Genomic DNA, 20,559 nt, shown 5'->3' with positions numbered 1-20,559 from the left:
ACACACACACACACAGACACGTCGCCCCTATACACACTCCCCGCCCACGCATGCACACACGTGTTCAGTCAGACATAAGCCGCTCATACCATCCCACACTTTCTCAACAGACACAAAGTAAGACTCGGCTAAGCAAACACACCAGCTTTAACGTATCCACACACACATTCTCTCCCAAGACACACAACTCAACAAAAGAAAAACAGCTTTCTGACCAGATTTTTTGGTTTCACAACACATCCACGCCCGTTAAAAGGAGTCTGCTCCTTAAATTCTGGGTGGTGACGACGAGTTTTTTTAATATATTTTTTTATCTGCAGCTTTTTGTCATCACAGTCATTCTGTAACCCATATTCCCTCCAAATGAAAAGGGACACTCCATGACAAGCTCTACCACCGCCTGGAGACCGAAGCTGTTGTTCCTCTTTTCAGATTATTTTTTTCTTTCTCCAAAAGAGGAACTTGGATGAAAAGAGCTGCTTTTTTAGAGCGCAAAGTGTTGAGGATGTGGGAAGGAGAGGAGAGGGGGGGGAAGGGAGAAGGGGAGCAGAGCAGCGTGGGCGCTCTGACAGGGCGAGGGGCTGACAGGCCCAGGCGTGGGCGTGTCATTGAAATGTGTTTCTACTCCGGAGGGGGAGAAGAAGAAGAAGAAGTAGAAGAAGAAGAAGAAGAAGGGAGAGGGGGAAAAAAAGTTGCAGGGAGAAAGAAAAAGGAATCAGAAAGAGAGAGAGAGAGCTGCAGAAATTAAACGAACAGGCGTCTCCTGAAAAGTGAAATATGAAGCAGCTCGTTGCCAAATGAGATACATCCACTGTTTGGAGGTTTGGTTGTGGAGGGGGGGGGAGGAGAGGGGAGGACTTGGGAAAGAAAATAAAAAAAAGTGACGCCTACTCTTTGGGAATGATTGACAGGACGACATGAAAGCAGATTGCTGCTGTCGTGTGAAAACCTTGCACTTCTTCCTCTCGGCGGTTTTAAATGTTTTTATGACTAAATTTAATTTTTTGTTTTTGTTTTGGGGGGGTTTTCAAATCTGATGAACTCAAAATAAGCTTTTTGTAGAGATACAACGACGCAGAGAAGGGTGTTATGGGTAACAGTCTCGACAAGAGCAGACCTGTGCGTCAAGAAAAGTTCAGAGTTTGGTATATTTCAGCATATTTACCATATTTATCTTCTAGCAGCACAGAAACATTTTATACCGTATATGCCATTTGTTTCATTAATAGAAAAGATCTGAGTTAGCCAAGCAATTTCAAAAGTACATTTTCCATCTCACTGAATTGAATCGTCACATATTTCGTCCATTTGCGTCAAGAAATGAAAAAATAATTTCACGTTTGTTTCGAGACGGTAGTTTTCTGTTTACGATACTGAGATTTAGTGCGTATTTTAACCAAACATGCTGAAGAAAAATGTGATTTAATGCACATTTCCTTCCAGTGTGGTGACATTAAAGCTCTGTAGAAGAAGAAGGTGTTACGAGATGATTAAAAGAGCAACAGTCAAATGTTAAAGAGTATGTTTGTTTAATGTATTCATTCAGCGTGTTAGCATGTGCTAATTAGCCCTAAACTCAAAGTACAGCTGAGGCTGATGGGAATGTTTTTAGCTCTGCAGATTTTTAGTCATAAACCAAATATTAGACACTTAAAATGTTGATCTTTTGACTTCTGTGAATGTAAACAAACTCCATTCGGAGAAGTGAGCTTTAAGAAACAGGTCAGTGGTGATTAATTGGGTAAACTGGGTGAACTGGGACTTGTGGGAACAGGCAGCATGGGTGTCGACCTACCTCTCAGTGTGGGTGGACATCCTATTTCCTGCCGGCGCTCTCGCTTTAATTTGTTCTTGTTTCGTTCCTCTTGTTATATATTGAGTGTGGTGTGTGTGTGTGTGTGTGTGTGTGTGTGTGTGTGTGTGTGTGTGTGTGTGTGTGTGTGTGTGTGTGTGTGTGTGTGTGTGTGTGTGTGTGATAGGGTGAGGTCAAAAGAAAGAGAGAGAGATATGGAGCTGATATTTTATTTTTTTTCTTGAGCTGATAGAGTTTGATTTGATCCCCGTCTGCTCGGAGGCTGATCCAAGGGAACGCCGTTAGAAGGTCATATCTTCATATCAACACACACACACACACACACACACACACACACACACACACACACACACACACACACACACACACAGAAAGCAGCCAGACGTGGATTTAGAGGCTGAAGGTGGGCGGTCTGGAATCCTACCTGCCTACCTCGGTTTGGAAAACACATCACAAGCATTTGCATGAAACTTTATTCTTAACTTTAGAAAAACTTAGTGTGACAAAATGATATTTTTCACCTTTTCCTGAGCTTTCACCCACATGACATGGTTGTTTCTGTTATACTGTAGAAACTGTATTTTAATTCAAACATATCTTAATGTACACTTCAGTGAAATCAGGACTCTTTTTTGTCAGAAAACGCCTCTTTTATCTCCTTTAAACGCCTTCTTTTCTCTGAATTTGTGTTTTTTTAGCCTGTAAAGAATAATTTATGATCATATAAAAATGTAAAATCAGTATGAATTTAATAATTAATTTGCTCTTCAAGCAGGAAAGTTCTTTCTTTACCGTAGCTCAATACCACTCTCACACCTGTACGGTAAATATGAAGCTTTAGCCAGTTAGCTTAGCTTAGCACAAAGACTGGGAACAGGGGGAAACAGCTAGCCTCACTCTGTCCAACTTAACATGTTTATATTGTTTGTTTCATTAATAGAAAAGATCTGAGTTAGCCAAGCAATTTCAAAAGTACATTTTCCATCTCACTGAATTGAATCGTGACATATTTATACCACCGACTGTCTCGTTACGTTCCTATGAACCTGTAATATTCCAATACTTAGTTTATGCATAGAAAAACAAATTCATCTTTCAGTTTAATATTCCTGAAGGAATTTTTTTCAGCCTAATCTGCAGTTCTGCTTTGATATTTGTTTTATTTTCCTTCTGAATTTAATTAGAGGATCTGAAAAGCAAGCAGTCCCACCCCGTCCACCCCCACACGGAGAAGCACACACACACACACACACACACACACACACACACACACACACACACACACACACACACACACACACACACACACACACACAGTACAAATACTAGTTTTTTCTCATCATTTGGGCTTTTGAAGAGCTGCAGCGTTGCGTATGAATTGTTTTATTTTACTTTTTGGCTGCTGTGTTCAGGGTGGTGTAGGTGGGAGGGTGGGGTTTTATGAGGTTGGCGGGGGGGTGTTTGACAGAAGCCGTTCTGGTTTGGTCCCCGAGGTGTTTGGCTGATGGCAGCTGGCCTAATTCACCAAAATAGCTCATTGATGGGGAATCAGGCGGAGTCAAAGTGATCGGGTGGAGATTCCAGCACTGAGCGCTTCTCCGGGCTTTTTCTCGCATATAAATGTTAAAAGTATTCACACAGTACTACGCAGTACTTGATACTTCAGTTGTGTTTTACACCTTTGCGTCATGGACGCCGTGACCTCTGACCTTTCACTTCCTTCTTGGTGGTTCCTTTGAAGTTGATGATTCATGAAGAGAAGCTTTCTCTGCTGTTCACATGTCAGTCTACTCTGAAATGGTGGTAAACATTGTTGTATTTATAGAGGTATACTAGTATTGGTACTTGTGATTTCACTACTACTTGTATCAGTAGTAGCAGTAATATATGTACAATATATATGTCTTGTTATTTGTACTAGACAGAGCTGTACTGGCGCTGCTAACAGTAGTAGAAGAAGAAGTAGTTCTTAGAATGAGCAGCAGTAGTATTTTATAAGTAACAGTAGTAGCAATAATAGTAGCAGTAGGGTCAGTACACGTAATAGTAGCAGTAGTATCTTTTGAGTAACAGTAGTAGCAGTAATAGTAGAATCAGTGGTAGTTGTAGAAGTAGTCGTAGGGTCAGTAAAAGCAGTAGTATTTGGACAATAATAGAAGTATCAATAGTAGTAGTATTTAGACTAGTTGCAATAATAATAGAAGCAGGAGTAGTTGCAGTAATAGTAGTACTTGTCAGAATAAGTAATAGCGGTAGTATTGGGACAGTAGTAGTATTTAGATAAGTAACAGTAGTAGTTGTAAGGTTATAAACGTTCTGCCACCTTCCACCCAGTGCTGTAAACCATTTCTCCCAGTCCCACCACTGCCCGTCCATCATTAGCATAGAGCCTGTTTCACTGACGCACTCGCCCTGTCCTCACACGTGACTTAAGAAATACTCCGAAAGATATCAGTCAGTGTGGTTACTTTGAAGTACTACCTATACACTCGTTAGATGACACACGTGAAACTTTTGTCATCAGCACGTCACCGAAGAAGGAGTCGAAAAAAACTTCTCAAACACTGTCAATAAATATTTTGAAAATGTCACATAAACATAAAAAGATTACACATAATATATATATATATGTGTGTAAATATGTATACAAACATATAAATAAATAAATATATATGTGCATACTACACTGTTTACAGTATATATATGTATAAATGTACATATATAAGATATATACTCAACTTATAGATATAATATTCTCATTTTACAGGCAGTGTATATGTAAAAAGATTTAAAGATATAAATATACTACTACAGTAGGATATAAATGTAAAAACTGAACACACATTTTACACCAAAATGTAAATGCTGCACATATAAAATATACATATAATAAACTACATGCTATACATATACACATTGTATAGATGTCAAATGTACATATGCACGCATATACACATAAATGTATTCTCATGCTGCTATTATTATTATATTCCTTTATTGATCCCCATGGGGGAAATTCAAGTGTTGCAGCAGCTCAACTACACAGACACAGACAATAAATACACATACTATACAACTACACAGACAATAAATACACATACTATACAACTACACAGACAATAAATACACATACTATACAACTACACAGACAATAAATACACATACTATACAACTACACAGACAATAAATACACATACTATACAACTACACAGACAATAAATACACATACTATACAACAGACAATAAACATACTATACAGACAATAAATACACATACTATACAACTACACAGACAATAAATACACATACTATACAACTACACAGACAATAAAGACAATAAATACACATACTATACAACTACACAGACAATAAATACACATACTATACAACTACACAGACAATAAATACACATACTATACAACTACACAGACAATAAATACACATACTATACAACTACACAGACAATAAATACACATACTATACAACAAAATAAAGTGCATATACACATAAATGTATTCTCATGCTGTACATATACACATTTTATAGATATGCACATAGTATGTAATATAAATACTTGTATGTATTGAGTATTGATTTGGATACTACTACTACTACTACAGTAGGATATAAATGTAAAAACTGAACACACATTTTACACCAAAATGTAAATGCTGCACATATAAAATACACATATAATAAACTACATGTTATACATATACACATTTTATAGATGTCAAATGTACATATGCACGCATATACACATTAAATGTATTCTCATGCTGTACATATACACATTTTATAGATATAGTGTGTAATCTAAATCCTTGTATGTATTGAGTATTGATTTGGACTTCACAGTTCATTGAGTTTGGAGAACATGAAGTGCATATACACATAAATGTATTCTCATGCTGTTATTGTGCATATACACATAGTATGTAATATAAATACTTGTATGTATTGAGTATTGATTTGGACTTGTGTTCACTGTTCAGGACTGAATCTTCATTTAGTTTGGAGAACATGAAGTGAACACACATTTTACACCAAAATGTAAATGCTGCACATATAAAATATACATATAATAAACTCCATGCTATACATATACACATTGTATAGATGTTAAATGTATTCTCATGCTGTTATTGTGCATATACACATAAATGTATTCTCATGCTGTACATATACACATTTTATAGATATAGTGTGTAATATAAATCCTTGTATGTATTGAGTATTGATTTGGACTTCTGTTCTTCATTTAGTTTGGAGAACATGAAGTGCATATAGACATACATGTATTCTCCTGCTGTACATATACACATGTTATAGACATGCACATAGTGTGTAATGTAAACCCTTGTATGTATTGAGTATTGATCTGTGTGCACAGTTCTTCCCTGGGTTTGGAGCCCATGAAGTGTTGTGTCTCTGTGTCTCTCTCTCTCTCTCTCTCTCTCTGTGGGAGTGGAACCTGCCTGTGTTTGGTATTCCGTGCAGAAAGCCTCCCACGCCCCGTGTGTCCTCCCACGCACGGATTTGCGTCACGCAGGGAGCTGCGTGGGCAGGAGCTGCGTGGGCAGAGAGAGAGAGAGACGCAGAGAGAGACATAGAGAGAGAGAGAGAGAGAGAGAGAGAGAGAGAGAGAGAGAGAGAGAGAGAGAGAGAGGACCCACTGTATCACTCTGTGAAGCCGGCGGGGTTAGAACGCAGCTCACAGGACGTGCTGATAAAATAAAAGCCTCTGGATGTGGTGACAGTGAACAGTGAGTCAGGGTGGAGAAAATAAGTGTTTTTTACTGAATTTAAAGTAGCAATGCAGCTCTATACAAAATGTTATTATTATTATTTTTATTTTTTTTATTATTATTATTATTATTTTTTTAATTATTATTATTGTTATTATTATTGTTATTATTATTATTATTATTATCATTATTGTTATTATTATTATTATTATTATTATTATTATTATTTTATGAGTAGTATTAGTAGTAATATTATATTTTATATATATATATATGAAAAATAAAAATAAAAGTATTATTATTAAAATATTATTATTATTATTTGTATTGTTATTATTATTATTATTATTATTATTTTATGAGTAGTAGCATAGTAGTAATATTATAAATATTATATTTTATATATATATATATATATATATAAATATATAAAATAAAAATAAAAATATTATTCAAAATATTATTATTATTATTATTATGTTATGAGTAGTAGCATAGTAGTAATATTATAAATATTATATTTATTTTTAATGGTATTTTTTATTTTTCATTGAAAAGTATACCTAATTTAAAGCTCTATAAAAAATATTATTATTATTTTTATTATTATTGTTATTGTTATTATTATTATTATTATTATTTTATGAGTAGTAGCATAGTATTAATATTTTCCTTTTCATGGTACTTTATACTTTACTTTATACTTTAGACTGTATAACAACAGTACATTTTTTTTTTTATTTCTGTTCTATCTTTATTTTGTTGTGTAGTATGTGTATTTATTGTCTGTGTAGTTGAGCTGCTGCAATATTATAAATTTCCCCATGGGGATCAATAAAGGTATTTCTTATTTTTGATTGAAAAATATAATAATAATAATAATAATAATAATAATAATAATAATAATAATACTCCACTACATTTATCTGACTGCTTTAGTTTCTGATTCCTTTGAAGTTCTAAATAATATAAAAAAAATATGTGAATACATTTTCCCACATGAAATCAAGTAGAAAACTTAAATAATAAATAAATCTTGTTCATGTTGAATCTGCAGAAGAAAAAAAAATATATATTTGCCATAACTCTACACTTTTTTTATTTTTATTCTAAGGATCTGCCCTTTATTCTCATGAGGTGCTTTTATTGTGTCACTGCAGCCGGAGGTGTGTGACTGTTTGTGGCTTGACTGGTGAGCAGTGCAGGGGAGTGGAGAGACTGGGAGAGGACTCACACACTCACACACTCTCACACACACACTCACACACACACACACTCACACTTGGAGGAAAAAGACGCACTAAGGTCAGAGGAGGGTTTTTTCTTTCACTGATATTCTCTCTCTCTCAAGGGCTGCAGAAAGAAAAAAGTTTCCAGACAGAGAGGAAGACTGGTGTTCCTCCGTTTGAGCACAGACAAGACTCTGGCTTCTTCTTTTTTCTTTTTTTTTTTGGGTCCAGGGAATAATTTCTTCCAATTTCTTCCCTTTTTTTAGATTCACTGGTTTTACGCACTGGTTTTACGCACTGGTTTGCCGGGGATTCCTTCTGTGCTGGCTTTCTCTCTCTCTGCACACATCCACAGCCTGGCTCTGTGCTGACACACTGTGAAGAAGAGGAAGAGGAAGAAGAAGAGAAGAAGCGGACCATAAGGGGGCCAAACACTCTCCAGGTAGGCTTTAATTCATAATTCTGTCATATTCTGTCATATTATGTGCCAGATATTGTAGGAAAATGCACCATAGGATGTCTGTGAATAATCTATGGAGATCAAACAGAGCAGCACACACATGTTTATATGATTGAGAGATGAAAATACTTTATTATAATGAGTTGAAAAATAGCTCAAACTGCCAAATGCGATTCTGAACTCACTGTATGAATATGATAGAAGTACAATTAGAGATGGAAAATACCTTAAAGCACAATGGTTTCCACTCCTGTGCATGATGACTGTGTGTTATGTGGATGTAACAGGAGTTAGAGTTCCACGGAAGGTGACCACTGAGCCTCATAGAGACATTATTATAGGAATATTACAGGAATTATGATGTTTTTCCATTTAAAAAGCTTTGGTGTCATTGTGATCTGTGCTGCTTGGATCCTTTACGTTATTTATGATCAGCTAAAGAGCCGTCTTTAACACTACTCTGTACTAACTATGCTGCTTTCAAGGACACACATGTGTGAACACACCAGTGCAAAGTGATGATTGCAAAATTATTGCTCCACATTGAGAAATTGCAAAGAAATTCCTGCTGAATCACATAGAAATCAAAGTATTCCTCACTTTAGATAAGCTCGGTCTGTTGCGTGGCAGTTCACCTGGAAAAATACACACCAGCCCATGTGTGTGTGTGTGTGTGTGTGTGTGTGTGTGTGTGTGTGTGTGTGTGTGTGTGTGTGTGTGTGTGTGTGTGGGTGTGTGTAGCTGCGTGTGTGTGCGTGTGCTCCATTGTGCCGGCACACGCCTCGCTTCTCCAGGTGAAAAGCCAAACTCGCCTAACTGGCTTTTGTGAAGCAGGACTTCAATTAAAGTCTGCCATTCACAGCCACCTATTACTGCCAGAAAACACACACTCACACACACACACACACACACACACACACACACACACACACACACACACACACACACACACACACACATCTGCTGTGATTAAACAGGAGTAATAAGGCAGGCTGTTGGATATCAGAGTGTTTGTGCAGACGTCTGTTGATCTAAAACACTCACAATAAGCATTATTGAATCCGTCTCTATTTGTAGAAACACACTGTAGCTGCAGGACTGTTTTATTCTCCCAGCTTACCGGCTGCTCACGCTGGAGTTCACACTGCAACTAAATATAGTTATTCAATTCACACGCTTGCGCTTTATTGTGAAAAAAAAAAAACCCAGCAGCAAACACCTCCCAGGACAAAAGAATCAACCTCTGTAAGATGTGTTATTGCGTTTAAGGCTGCAGCTAACAAGTACTCTCAATGTACGTCTATGAAATCTTAGAAAATATTGAATTATATTCTCTTATTTCATCTGTCACACAGTCCAAAACACAAATATAGTTAATTTACTATAATATATGTCAAAGAAAAGCATAAAATCCTCATTTTTTTAAGCTAAAACCAGAGAATATTCTGCACTTCTACTTGAAAAATAACCTGTAATCAGAATATTTTCTGATTAATTGATTATCTCCATCTTTTACCTCCAGATGAGGCAGATCATTAGTGTAATCCATACTTATCTTAGATATATACCCAGTGGTGGAAAGTACTTTTGATCAAATACTAGTTACTTTACATACATAACAAGACGTCATGTTTTATAAGTTCGCCAACAGTGTAAAAGAGTTAAAAACTAGTTCCACCTCAACAAATACAACAGTTAAATGTTAATTCACAATTGATTGCATTGATCCAATAATTCTTTATATAATAGCAAAACACTCCCTCGCTATTCAGCATTATGAGTAATTAAAGTAAGTAAGTCATTTTCTAATCTGCTTAAAGACATTTTACTTGCATGGAGTATTTTCCCAGGGTGGTACTTATACTTTAACTCAAGGAAATTATTTGAATACTTCTTCCCCCACTGTAAATACCAGTTATGATTAGTGTGCGATGTTATTTCCCAAGATAATGTATGAGACACTTTACTATAAGTATGTAATATTTGTATTTCTTTTAACCCAAATCAAGAGATTTTTAGTGTGAGGTCCGTTAGATTCTATCAAATATGAATCAGTTTTTTAAACCTTCTTTATTTAGTCCTTCTTTTAAACTTTCATCTCTTGATCAGAGTACGAAATGTGTTTTTAGCAGCTTTAATAAATTACCTTCTCGTCATAATTGAGGAGTTAAGTTGAATCACGTTTTCCGTTGATGCATCATTGAGCTTCCTCCCTCTTGTCTGATAATATTTTCCCACAGTGATTTCTTTTACGGCGCTCTCTCTGGCTGTAAACGCATCACTTTGTTTGTGTTGACGCAGGTGAATCAATGGAAACTCAGCAGGTGTTTCTGGTTCCCACTTCTAATTCCCTCCCTCATGTGTAAAACAATATAAATGTTACATTTAGAATGAGAACAAAGATTTGATGCTCAGCTTTAATGTTGGTTTCCATCTCAGCTGTCGCAATCATTTTCCTGTTTTGGAGTTTGGCTGATTTGAGTCAAAATTGTAGCTAAAAAAAGGAAAAATGAATAATTTAATAGATATAAAGAGATTAAATAGGTGAGTTTCCATCTTTGCTGTTTTCCAGATGTGTTTAGTTGTTCAGTTTCTGGGAACATAACGGTATGTTGTTGGTCTGTATGTAAATGTTGTAGTATCTTAATCCTGTAATTCTGCTTTTAGAGAACTTCTAAAAGCACGACACCATTACGGGTCAAAGGTCAGCAGCAGGAGATGTTGTTTTAGACAGCAGAGATGACTTTTGAAAAAGAGGCACTGCTGATATTATTGATATAGATTCAAAGATGCATGATAGGCTGGAAAGGACTCATTGTTTGAACTTTTAAAGTGATACTTTTCACAAAACAAACGTTTAGTTTGTAAAAGATTTATTCAACAATCCGTCCTGTGATCAGCAGGTTGGTGAATTAGCAGAAGTTTTCATTTTCCCGACTCATGGCGGCCCTCCTGGCTCTCTGGTGTGAGGCTCTCTGGTGTGAGGCTCTCTGGTGTGAGGCTCTCTGGTGTGAGGCTCTCTGGTCTGAGGCTCTCTGGGCCTATTCTGGGCGAGGCGAGCCCACCACCTACACATCCTGCAGGGGCGGAGAGAGGCATGTGGTCCTCCCAGCAACCCGGGTCTGCTGACTGCCACTCCTCTGTGATCAGGCCTCCGCAGGGCCTCGCACGCACAAAGGAAGAGTCAAGGACAAGCCTACACTTTCTGCTTTTCGCCTCAAATTAAAGGTGGCAAGCGACAAGAATTTGGCTCAGTGTTTCCTCCGCTTTGTTAAAGGAGGCAGAGAGAATGACAGCGAGGAATAAATACTAATCCGACAGCCAAACGTCACGAGAAAAAAGTTTATTCTGCTCTGATGCGTGTAGAGACGCACTTAGAGCTAAAGCAGGAGATTATAAATACCTTGTTTATGGCATTTTAAGTGCGTTCAAGCTGAATATATTACATTCCACATTAGTAAACAAGTATAAGAAATACAAAATGAGCCTTTAAAACACGGCTCTATACTCTTAAACCCATGCACCTACATGGTGTGTTCTGTCTTAATCCCACACATGGAAGAACATGAACATTTCACCTGAAAGGATGTAGATTTCTCAACAGGTTCATACCTGGAACATTCATTCCAGAAATGTGAGGCACTCACGGCATTCTTCATCAAATTGAACCTCTTCACGCAGCTGCTGAGGCCTGATACACTGCAATCACGCACCTGCTAAGAATATCAGTCCAAATATAAAATGCCTCCATGTCGGTTTACTCTGGTAGTTCTGGTGAAGAATCAGAAGGATTTAATATTTAAAATGAGTTTATTTCCACATAAACTGGCTTTCAGTCTTTGTGCTTTGATCTTCTCATCCAAAATGTCCCATGAGCGTCAGATAACCAGTCTTCTGTGGAGCTGAGGTCTCATCAACCGCTCTGTGCGTCCTCCCTCAGGTATGGCGGCGGTGTTGCCGAGAACCCTGGGTGAGCTGCAGCTCTACCGGATCCTGCAGCGAGCGAACCTGCTCTACTACTACGAGGCCTTCATCCAGCAGGGCGGCGACGACGTGCAGCAGCTGTGCGAGGCCGGGGAGGAGGAGTTCCTGGAGATCATGGCCCTCGTCGGCATGGCCAGCAAGCCGCTGCACGTGCGCCGCCTGCAGAAGGCGCTGCGGGACTGGGTCACCAACCCGGCCATCTTCAACCAGCCGCTGACGTCGCTGCCCGTCTGCAGCATCCCCGTCTACAAGCTGCCCGAGGGCTCGCCCACGCTGCTGGGCGGGCAGGACAGAGCCAACACCGCCAGCGTCAAGATGCCCAAAGGCGTCGCCGCCGCCTGCTCCGACCCGGGGAAGCTGGACGTGGCGAGGGACAAAGTGTCCGCCGGGTCGCCCCTGCAGGGCGGCAGCGAGGCCCGGTTCTGGTCGGGTCACAGCAACGACAGCGAGCACAGCCTGTCGCCGTCAGACCTCGGCTCCCCGTCCCGCCCAGAGACACGTTAGAGGCTCTGGACGCCGCCGCCGTCCAGTCGGTCCTGGAGTGCGTGGACAGGATGGCGCCGGGACTCCCTAAGACGGACTTATCGGAGGTCAAAGAGCAGCTGAAGAACAACAAGAAACTGGCAAAGATGATCGGACACATCTTTGAGATGAGCGACGACGAGCCGCGGAGGGAAGAGGAGATCCGTAAATACAGCGCCATCTACGGACGCTTCGACTCCAAGAGGAGGGACGGCAAACACCTGACGCTGCACGAGGTTGTCCACCAGAAGAACATCACATGACCGTGGATGAATGAGTCTGTGCTCAGGGGGCGTTGAGGTTAACGTGTTGTTCTGTTTGTGTGTGATGAGCAGCTGACGGTGAACGAGGCGGCGGCCCAGCTCTGTATGAGGGACATGGCTCTGCTCACACGCAGAGACGAGCTCTTCGGACTCGCTCGCCAGATCTCCAGAGAGGTCACCTACAAATACACCTACCGCACCAGCAAGTGAGTGACACCGGATTTATTATTGATTTTAATGTGCAACTTTAAGTTTCCTGATTTGAGATTTATAAATAATGTCTTTTATTTTGTAGTAACACTTTGGTCATTGCCTGTTGAAGAATTAAAGTATTTTTGTGTTTTTCCTGGTGTTTCTGTGCAGATCTCGCTGTGGAGACAGAGACGAGGCGTCCCCTAAAAGGATTAAAACAGAGGTGAGGTCATCACAGCACTCAGATTAAAGCTGTGCAGCAGGAATATTAAAGCTTTTTTTTTTAAGTATGGTCTTCATATGTGTGTTAGATAACATAACAAGTGTTTTTCTTTCTTTTTGTTACCTTGATGTTTGAGCTTCACTGAGCAGGATGATGTCACATTGATCTGGAAAGTTTCTCACCTTAAATCTCAGATAAAGATCTTTAAAGTGACTTTTTTTTTACTAAATACTATTATTTTATTTTGAGAGAACAAGTAAAATAACCTGATTAGTAGATAATGAAAACACATTACCAGCCATTGATGCACACCCAGTTCTTCTTCTTCTTCTTCTTCGTTTTCCAAATAAAACCAAACTTCCACCTGATTTGAAAATCATGATTTGAAAACATATATGATGGAGGCTCTCTAGCACTTTACTTTTGGTTGCTTGTAATAAGAAATGTCGACTCGTTGGTTCAATAATTACAATGTAAAGTATTGAGCGGTCAGAATCCGAGTGGACCCAGCAGCACCGGAGCACAAAGCGGTCTCTCAGCGCTCGTCTCCGGACTCTCTCTCTGTGAGCTCTGAATGGTTCCTCTCAGTTTGTTAGCTGATTGAAAACATCTGGCGGCTGAAAACTCTTTAGGGATTTTAAACCAAGACAAAGAGCCGACACCTGCTCACAAAACCTACTCTGAGCTCCAAGAAGAGGGGAATTCCTGCCAAAACTCCCAGAAGTTCCACTTTGTTTTGCTTTATTATTAAGTTATAACTGTTGCATTGATAAAACAAAGTCTTAATTATCAGAGGCAGCAGAAGTAATACTAGTGTTTATTGTATTTATTTAATGTTTTTTTAAAAGGTAGTTATGAAAGCTTTTCAAACTCATACAAAAGGAGAATGTATATGTATGTAGAGTATGATATTGATACATAATATATGCACAAATGAATAAGTTAAATTAAAAGTAATATAGTTTAATTAAGGCACCTCAAAAAATAAATAAAAATAAAATAAAAACAATAAGGAAAGTCATGCAAATTATTTAAACAAATTAAAACAGAATTATGTAGTTAACATCAATTTTAACAATAAAATAATATATAAAATAATGATAAAAAAAACTAAACAACAGATGCTGATTTGTGTTTTCTTTACAATACCAATAATTTGTGTGTAACTGTAGAAAGAAAAATCTGACCCATAATCTGCTTCTCTTGTGATCAATAAGTGAAAAACTAATAACTAATCAGAACCTTTTTCTTCTGCGCTCCTTCAGGAGAACTTCTTCGACATCCAGGAGGCGCTGCAGGCGATCCACATGAGGCAGGAGATGCTGAGGGAGCAGCTGGCCTGCGCCAAGTCGAAAGGAGAAGAAACGGTCGGACGGAATCTGCAGGTATTTAGACGGATATTTATTCAAATGAATGGTCACAAGTCCTCGTAGGTCGCCTCTCGTCCAATCAAAGTGCTCGATTGAAAACCACTCATTCAAAAAGATGAAGTATGAAAATCAGAGATGAACGGCTGAAACAGTCGTGCGTCATCTGCCGGGTTGAAAGGATTCCCGTCATCAGACACGGAGACAGATTTCCATGTCAGCAGATGTTTGTGGCAGCAGGATCCAGTTTGATCCCAGTAATGCTCCTTATTGGTTTCCAGTGCCTCTGCTGCCGTGGCTGGTTCCTCATTAGAGCCGGAGTGTAGGAGGAGAGCTTTATGATAACTCATTACCAAGAAAACATGTCAACTGTCTGCAGCTACACACGTCATTTTGAAGTGATTCCTCAGAAGAAGAAGAAGAAGAAGAAGAAGAAGAAGAAGAGGCAGACTGACAATACGATGGTTTCATTCCTCTCTTTACTTATAGATGTTCTCCAGTTTAGAACATGGAGAACAAAACGCTGTTCAATGGTTCAGCTGAAAGAGACAAAGATCCTCTGAGCAACAGTTGAATAAGAAGAGAAGAAATCAGCAGTGATGGTAAAAGAAACTGGAAGCTTGGATTTAAATAGAAACAGCTTCCTGTTTCACTGTCATTAGTTTCACAATAAAAGCGGCCTAGAACAAGCTGGAGTTAACTTTATGATAGAAACAGAAGGTTAGTCTACAGTTAGGACTGTGGGACAGTTTAAACATCATGAATCTATATTTACAGTTCAATAATCAAACTCATTCAACAGCAAGCTCAACAGGATTCTGTCATGTGACCCTGAGGGGAAGTTTGAGTCATTTCATTCTTCTTCTTTCGGGGCCAAAAATATTCCACATGTAAATGAAACATTTGGTGGTAAAATAGTTGTTGTTGGCGGAGAGAAGGAAAACTTCACTTCATTATTGTCACTATCTGAACTGCGACAGAAAGAATGTAATATATCCTGTAAATGTTGCCTACGTATCATATATTTCTTGACTAAAATGAATCTTAAAGTCGACCAGATATCGAGATAATCACACATCTGACTCGAGTCAGAGAAAGTAGTTCCTGTAGTTCTCACAATAAGTTGTGTGTGTCTCAGATTCAGCTGGAGCGTCTGCTGGCCCGGCAGATGGAGATCCTGCAGGACGCCGCGGTCCAGGAGCGTCTCCAGGCTCTGGACTGGAGGATCCCCCCCGCTGCCTTAAAGTACCTCAACGACGCCCAGAACACCAACGGGGCCGCCGCCGACGCCAGCAGAGACCACCAAGGTACGGGAGGAGAGGTGTGAAACATTTCAGGATCATAAATACAGCTTTGGTTTCAGTGTGAAATCAGATTTAGTCTCTGAACCTTTTAGACGTCCTATAAAAAAGTTTTGAGCTGTTGGTCTGAAGATACAAGCAACCTGAAGATGTCGTCTTGGGTTTGAGGAACTTTTCTGACCTTTAATAGAGCGAATGAGTAGTTAATTAAATCTTAAATCTTTGTATTTTGAACATGTGTCCTCTGATCAACCCTGAGTGCCTCAGTGATCCCTCCAGAAGACTTCCAGCTCCGTTTAGCACACGGTGTGGAGCTCGCCTGTCCAATAAGACTTCAGGTTTAGGCAGCAAAATTTGCTCTTCTTTCTATTTTCACAAATCCTGTCTGAGTACAAATATTCAAACAGTAAATGGGCGTAGAATTGTCTCAGCGCTGCCCCTGGTGCCCGACCAGGAGAACACCTCCAGCTGTTGTCGTGTTAAACACAGCCTGGATGTGCTGAAGCCAGTCAGAGAGTATGTCGTGTCATTAAAGCCTCTCCATGTGGAGATGTCACTTTTTCATCTCAAACACAGAAGAAGACAGAACAATAAAACCGATGCATCATTATTCAGATGTGACTTCTCCTCCGGGCCTAATCTCATTTTCCTCCCTTTCCTCCCTCACCCACTCCCGACAGCTCATTATATCGCTGTTCCCACAAATCCCACAATGCACCTGTAATTATCACGCCCACGCCTGTTTACCTCCAGCCAGTTGCCTGGAGGGGGGTCTCTCTCTCTCTCTCTCTTTCTGTGTCTCTCTCTCTCTCTCTCTTTCTGTGTCTACCTCTCTCTCTCCTCCCCCTCTTCTCCTCTGCTTTCCTTCCTGTTTTCTTCTTCTTGTCCCTTTTCTTTTTTTGCTTCCTGTCATTTCTCATTTCTTCTATTCTTCTTCTTGTCCTCTGCTCGTCCTTACCGAGCAGAGGACTTTCTGTATATTTGTCTCCCTTTCGTCACCATTTTTATTGTTTTTTCCTTTCTTCTCATCTGATCTCTCCATCTAACCATGTATACTTTTTATGCACATTATTATTATCTACAATAGCCTATAAGGGCGATTGTACATTTTTTGTCATATATGACATTAAACTAAATATATTTAGGTTTTAATCTGATGGTTAAATAAATTTAAATTCCGTGTTAGAACAGCATCTGGCCTGGTGTTTGCTTTGGATTCACTTGTGATTGATAATGAATGCATTCAAATACATTAATGGTAAATACTCCACTGAAGTTTGAAATGAGCAAAAGGAGAATAACTCTGTTTGCCTTTTGTGTTTCTGTCTACGTCTGTCCTCTCAGATGAGCGGCCGATCAACCTGCGTGTGGTTAGTCAGAACATGCAGGAAGGAGACCTCCCATTGGGCAAACAGCTAGCCAATGAGCTGAAGCGCCATCACAACCACAACAACAACAACAACAACAGCAGCAGCACAGACGAGACCAAAACACCAGCAACAGGTTCGTGATGCTAGACGTCTAGATGGAGCTATTATCCAGGCTTAACAGTGGTAGAGGGTTGAATGCCTTGCTCAAGAACACTTCTGGAAAACACAATCTAAAAATGTACCACTTTGAATTAGTTCTACTGTTCCTACTTGATGAGTTTCAACAAGACCTTCTGCTGCATTATCAACCTCTTTGCTGATGATACCGTCCTTTATCTTTGTCTTCAGAAAACGGGACGTCGCATCGATCATCCAGCAACGCAGAGAAGAAGACCATCAAATCAGAGCCGGAAGACTCCACATAGTGCCTCCCGCCTCACTCCACCCCGACTCCCCCCCGAGCACCCACCCCCAAAAACCATTCTACTCACACTTGACAGTATGCAGTTATTACCCGTCAACAGATACTAAGCAAGCACAGACACAGTAGAGCCTTAACAACCAATGTTGCCTCATGAATAGCATTTATTTTTCTTTGATTTTGTCTTTTTGTTCAAAAGGTATTTGCCAAAGCACCTAGAGAGCATGTTGAGGACCGCTCAGTGCTCTACAGGTCTTTGTCTGTTGATTAACTGTACACGTTAGATGTACATGTACTATAAGAGCGATCTGTTTGTGTACTCTTTACCTCTACCTGGGTGTCATTGTACTTGTTGCTTTCTTTGGACAGCCAGGTTGCAGGCTGTGTTGCCGGGGCTGAGTCTTTACTCAAACGTAGATTCAGAGATAAAAGCAGAATTCGGCTGTGTTGCTGCACGTCTTCAGCGTCATGGTAACACTTTATATGACTGCCACGTAGCCAATGGCCTTCTTCACTCACTTGTACCTTCAAACTGAAGCTGCAGATGCTGTAGCACCACCTGGTAGGAGTTTCAAATTGACCAGTGAAGTATCTCGTCATTTTAAGGTTTCATCGAGACCCATCATGAAGCCAAAACGTATCTGTCCAGTATTTTAGTTTATGACCAAATACCTGCAAAACTAAAGACATCCCCATTAGCATCAATGGTGCAAATTGACAATAGCTAGCATGCTAATAACTAAGTAGGGGAGTTTGGTAAACATTACGTGGTAAAAAGTGCAGCCTCACAGAGGGGCTCGACTTGAAGTCATTATAGATCCACATTAAACTACGTACAAGCATATATGAGAACGTCATCAAAGCAAAATAATGATGGTAGACATTTAAAGCGTTACCTAACTTTGAGATTTATGGCTAATTGTCTGTAAGCATCCAGAAACTCACACTCTTAAAGATCCGACCAGAGACAGCCAAAGACTTTTTGTCCCTGGTCGTCCTCTGAGCCTCCGTCGTTCTCCCAAACCTAATTTAGGTTTCTCCATTTGTTCTGTCACTCAAAGGACGTAAACGTACTGTAGGGAGATGAGTGAGGACTCGGCCCCTTTAGCAGGTTAGATTCTGTGTCGTTCACTTCAAATGGGAGAACAGGAGAGGTGGATTAATCCTCTCCTTCCTCTCGTGTATATTTATGGAAGGTAATTTAAGAGAGGATGTATAGGAGCTGTTGTGGAGGAACAGCAGGAGGCCTCCGTCATTCGTCTTGGTCGGATGGCTGGGCTGAGCATGCCGGAGGCTAATTGGTTCATTTCACTTTGTAATTTAGCTAAACACTGCTGTTGAGGAGAAACCACGCATCTGTAAACAGAGTATTTCAGGAATACTTGTGTTTTTTTTTTTATTAAAAATGATCCAATAACCTTTCAGCAGGGTTGTAAAATACACTCAATATGTAAACTTTTAACAGAATCAAGTATAAAAGATTGCAGATGTGTGGTTTCTCAACAGCACTCCCTAAAAAAAAAAAGAAGCTAAATTCCTGTTTCTTGGTGTTGTTGGCGGAGCAGCAGCCTGGTGTCTGTAAATATACCGTGATAACAAACAGTGCTAATCTCTCCACCAGGGTTCTCCTCTGTCAAATGTAACTTTGCTGTATTGGTGTCGATAGTGTTTATGTGTGTAGAGCAAATACACAAAAAAAAGAAACTTAAGTGTCATTGAGGAAAAAAATACAACCGTGTGAAAGTGTGTGGTATATAAAAACCTGCTTTACATGATGATGATGTTGATTAGCCTTAGCTCTTAACAGTGTTTAATCCACCTGTGATGGCCACCTGTGCATATTTCAAAGACGTGTTTTTGCTGTTTAGAGGTAGATCCATTAATAAGTGTTCACTGTGTAAATATGTCTCCTCTTCCCCTCACTCCCTGCAGATAGTTTAGTCTCACTCAGCGTAACGGCAGACCAATGCAATATTTATGTAAGTAATAAGTCTATTTGCATTCTATATGGATCCATCATTTTGTCATGTGCGCAGTAACTGTACGTCTGTCTCATGAAACGTTTGTGATGTCTCACTTTTAGTGCGCACAATGTTGTATTTAAACACATCGTGCTCTTTCCGTGAGGTTTTGTTTTTTGTTTCAAGAACCAAGTCGTGATCTAGTTTGCTAAAAGCTATAAGAACCAGCCAGTGGATTCTGGGAGATGAAGTGGTGGCGGTTTCTGGCTCAAACACTGGCCTAGTTAGCGTGACTGTCGTACGATGTTTCAGAGAATAGCGCATGTCGTCTCACTGACCAGCGTTCTCCTCACTGTTTATGTAAAGTGATAGATTAGGCTTCACCTAGTTATGCACCTGTTTTTTAAACACTAATATATTTTATTTGTTATACAGCACATGAACATTAAACTTTATTTTTTTGAACTCTATTGTGAGGTGTGTTCTTGTGATCAGTGGCTCGCTGAATGAAGATCTGGAAGTGCCGTTGAGCAAGGCAGGGAAGCCCCGGCTCTTCTATGTGTGAGTGTGTGTGAGAATGCAAAGAGCTTGAAGAGAAGAAGAAGAAGAGAGTTATGGGATGCTGAATTGGTTCGGCTTCCTTTAAAGGAGCTTCTCTGCCCTCTGTCTGCTTTCTTCTGGTCTTTTCTTTTGCCATAGCGCTGAG

At 39.6% G+C, this 20,559-nt stretch overlaps 1 protein-coding gene across 1 annotated transcript; it reads left to right on the top strand.

Moving 5' to 3' along the window:
• Nucleotides 1-7,797: 7,797 nt before the first annotated feature.
• On the top strand, nucleotides 7,798-20,287 carry LOC129111839 (NGFI-A-binding protein 1-like). The gene is given in 10 exon segments (XM_054623967.1): nucleotides 7,798-7,865; nucleotides 8,056-8,231; nucleotides 12,190-12,717; nucleotides 12,720-12,991; nucleotides 13,091-13,224; nucleotides 13,382-13,433; nucleotides 14,699-14,818; nucleotides 15,939-16,107; nucleotides 17,446-17,604; nucleotides 17,820-20,287. Coding segments are annotated over 8 exon segments (1,509 nt in total). The 5' UTR covers nucleotides 7,798-7,865; nucleotides 8,056-8,231; nucleotides 12,190-12,191; the 3' UTR covers nucleotides 17,897-20,287.
• The last annotated feature ends 272 nt before the right edge of the window (nucleotides 20,288-20,559 follow it).

Source organism: Anoplopoma fimbria, chromosome 22 (genome assembly GCF_027596085.1).
Source record: "Anoplopoma fimbria isolate UVic2021 breed Golden Eagle Sablefish chromosome 22, Afim_UVic_2022, whole genome shotgun sequence".
NCBI lineage: Eukaryota > Metazoa > Chordata > Actinopteri > Perciformes > Anoplopomatidae > Anoplopoma > Anoplopoma fimbria.
Note: the sequence above shows the minus strand (reverse complement) of the source record. Positions and strands in the feature narration are given on the sequence as shown.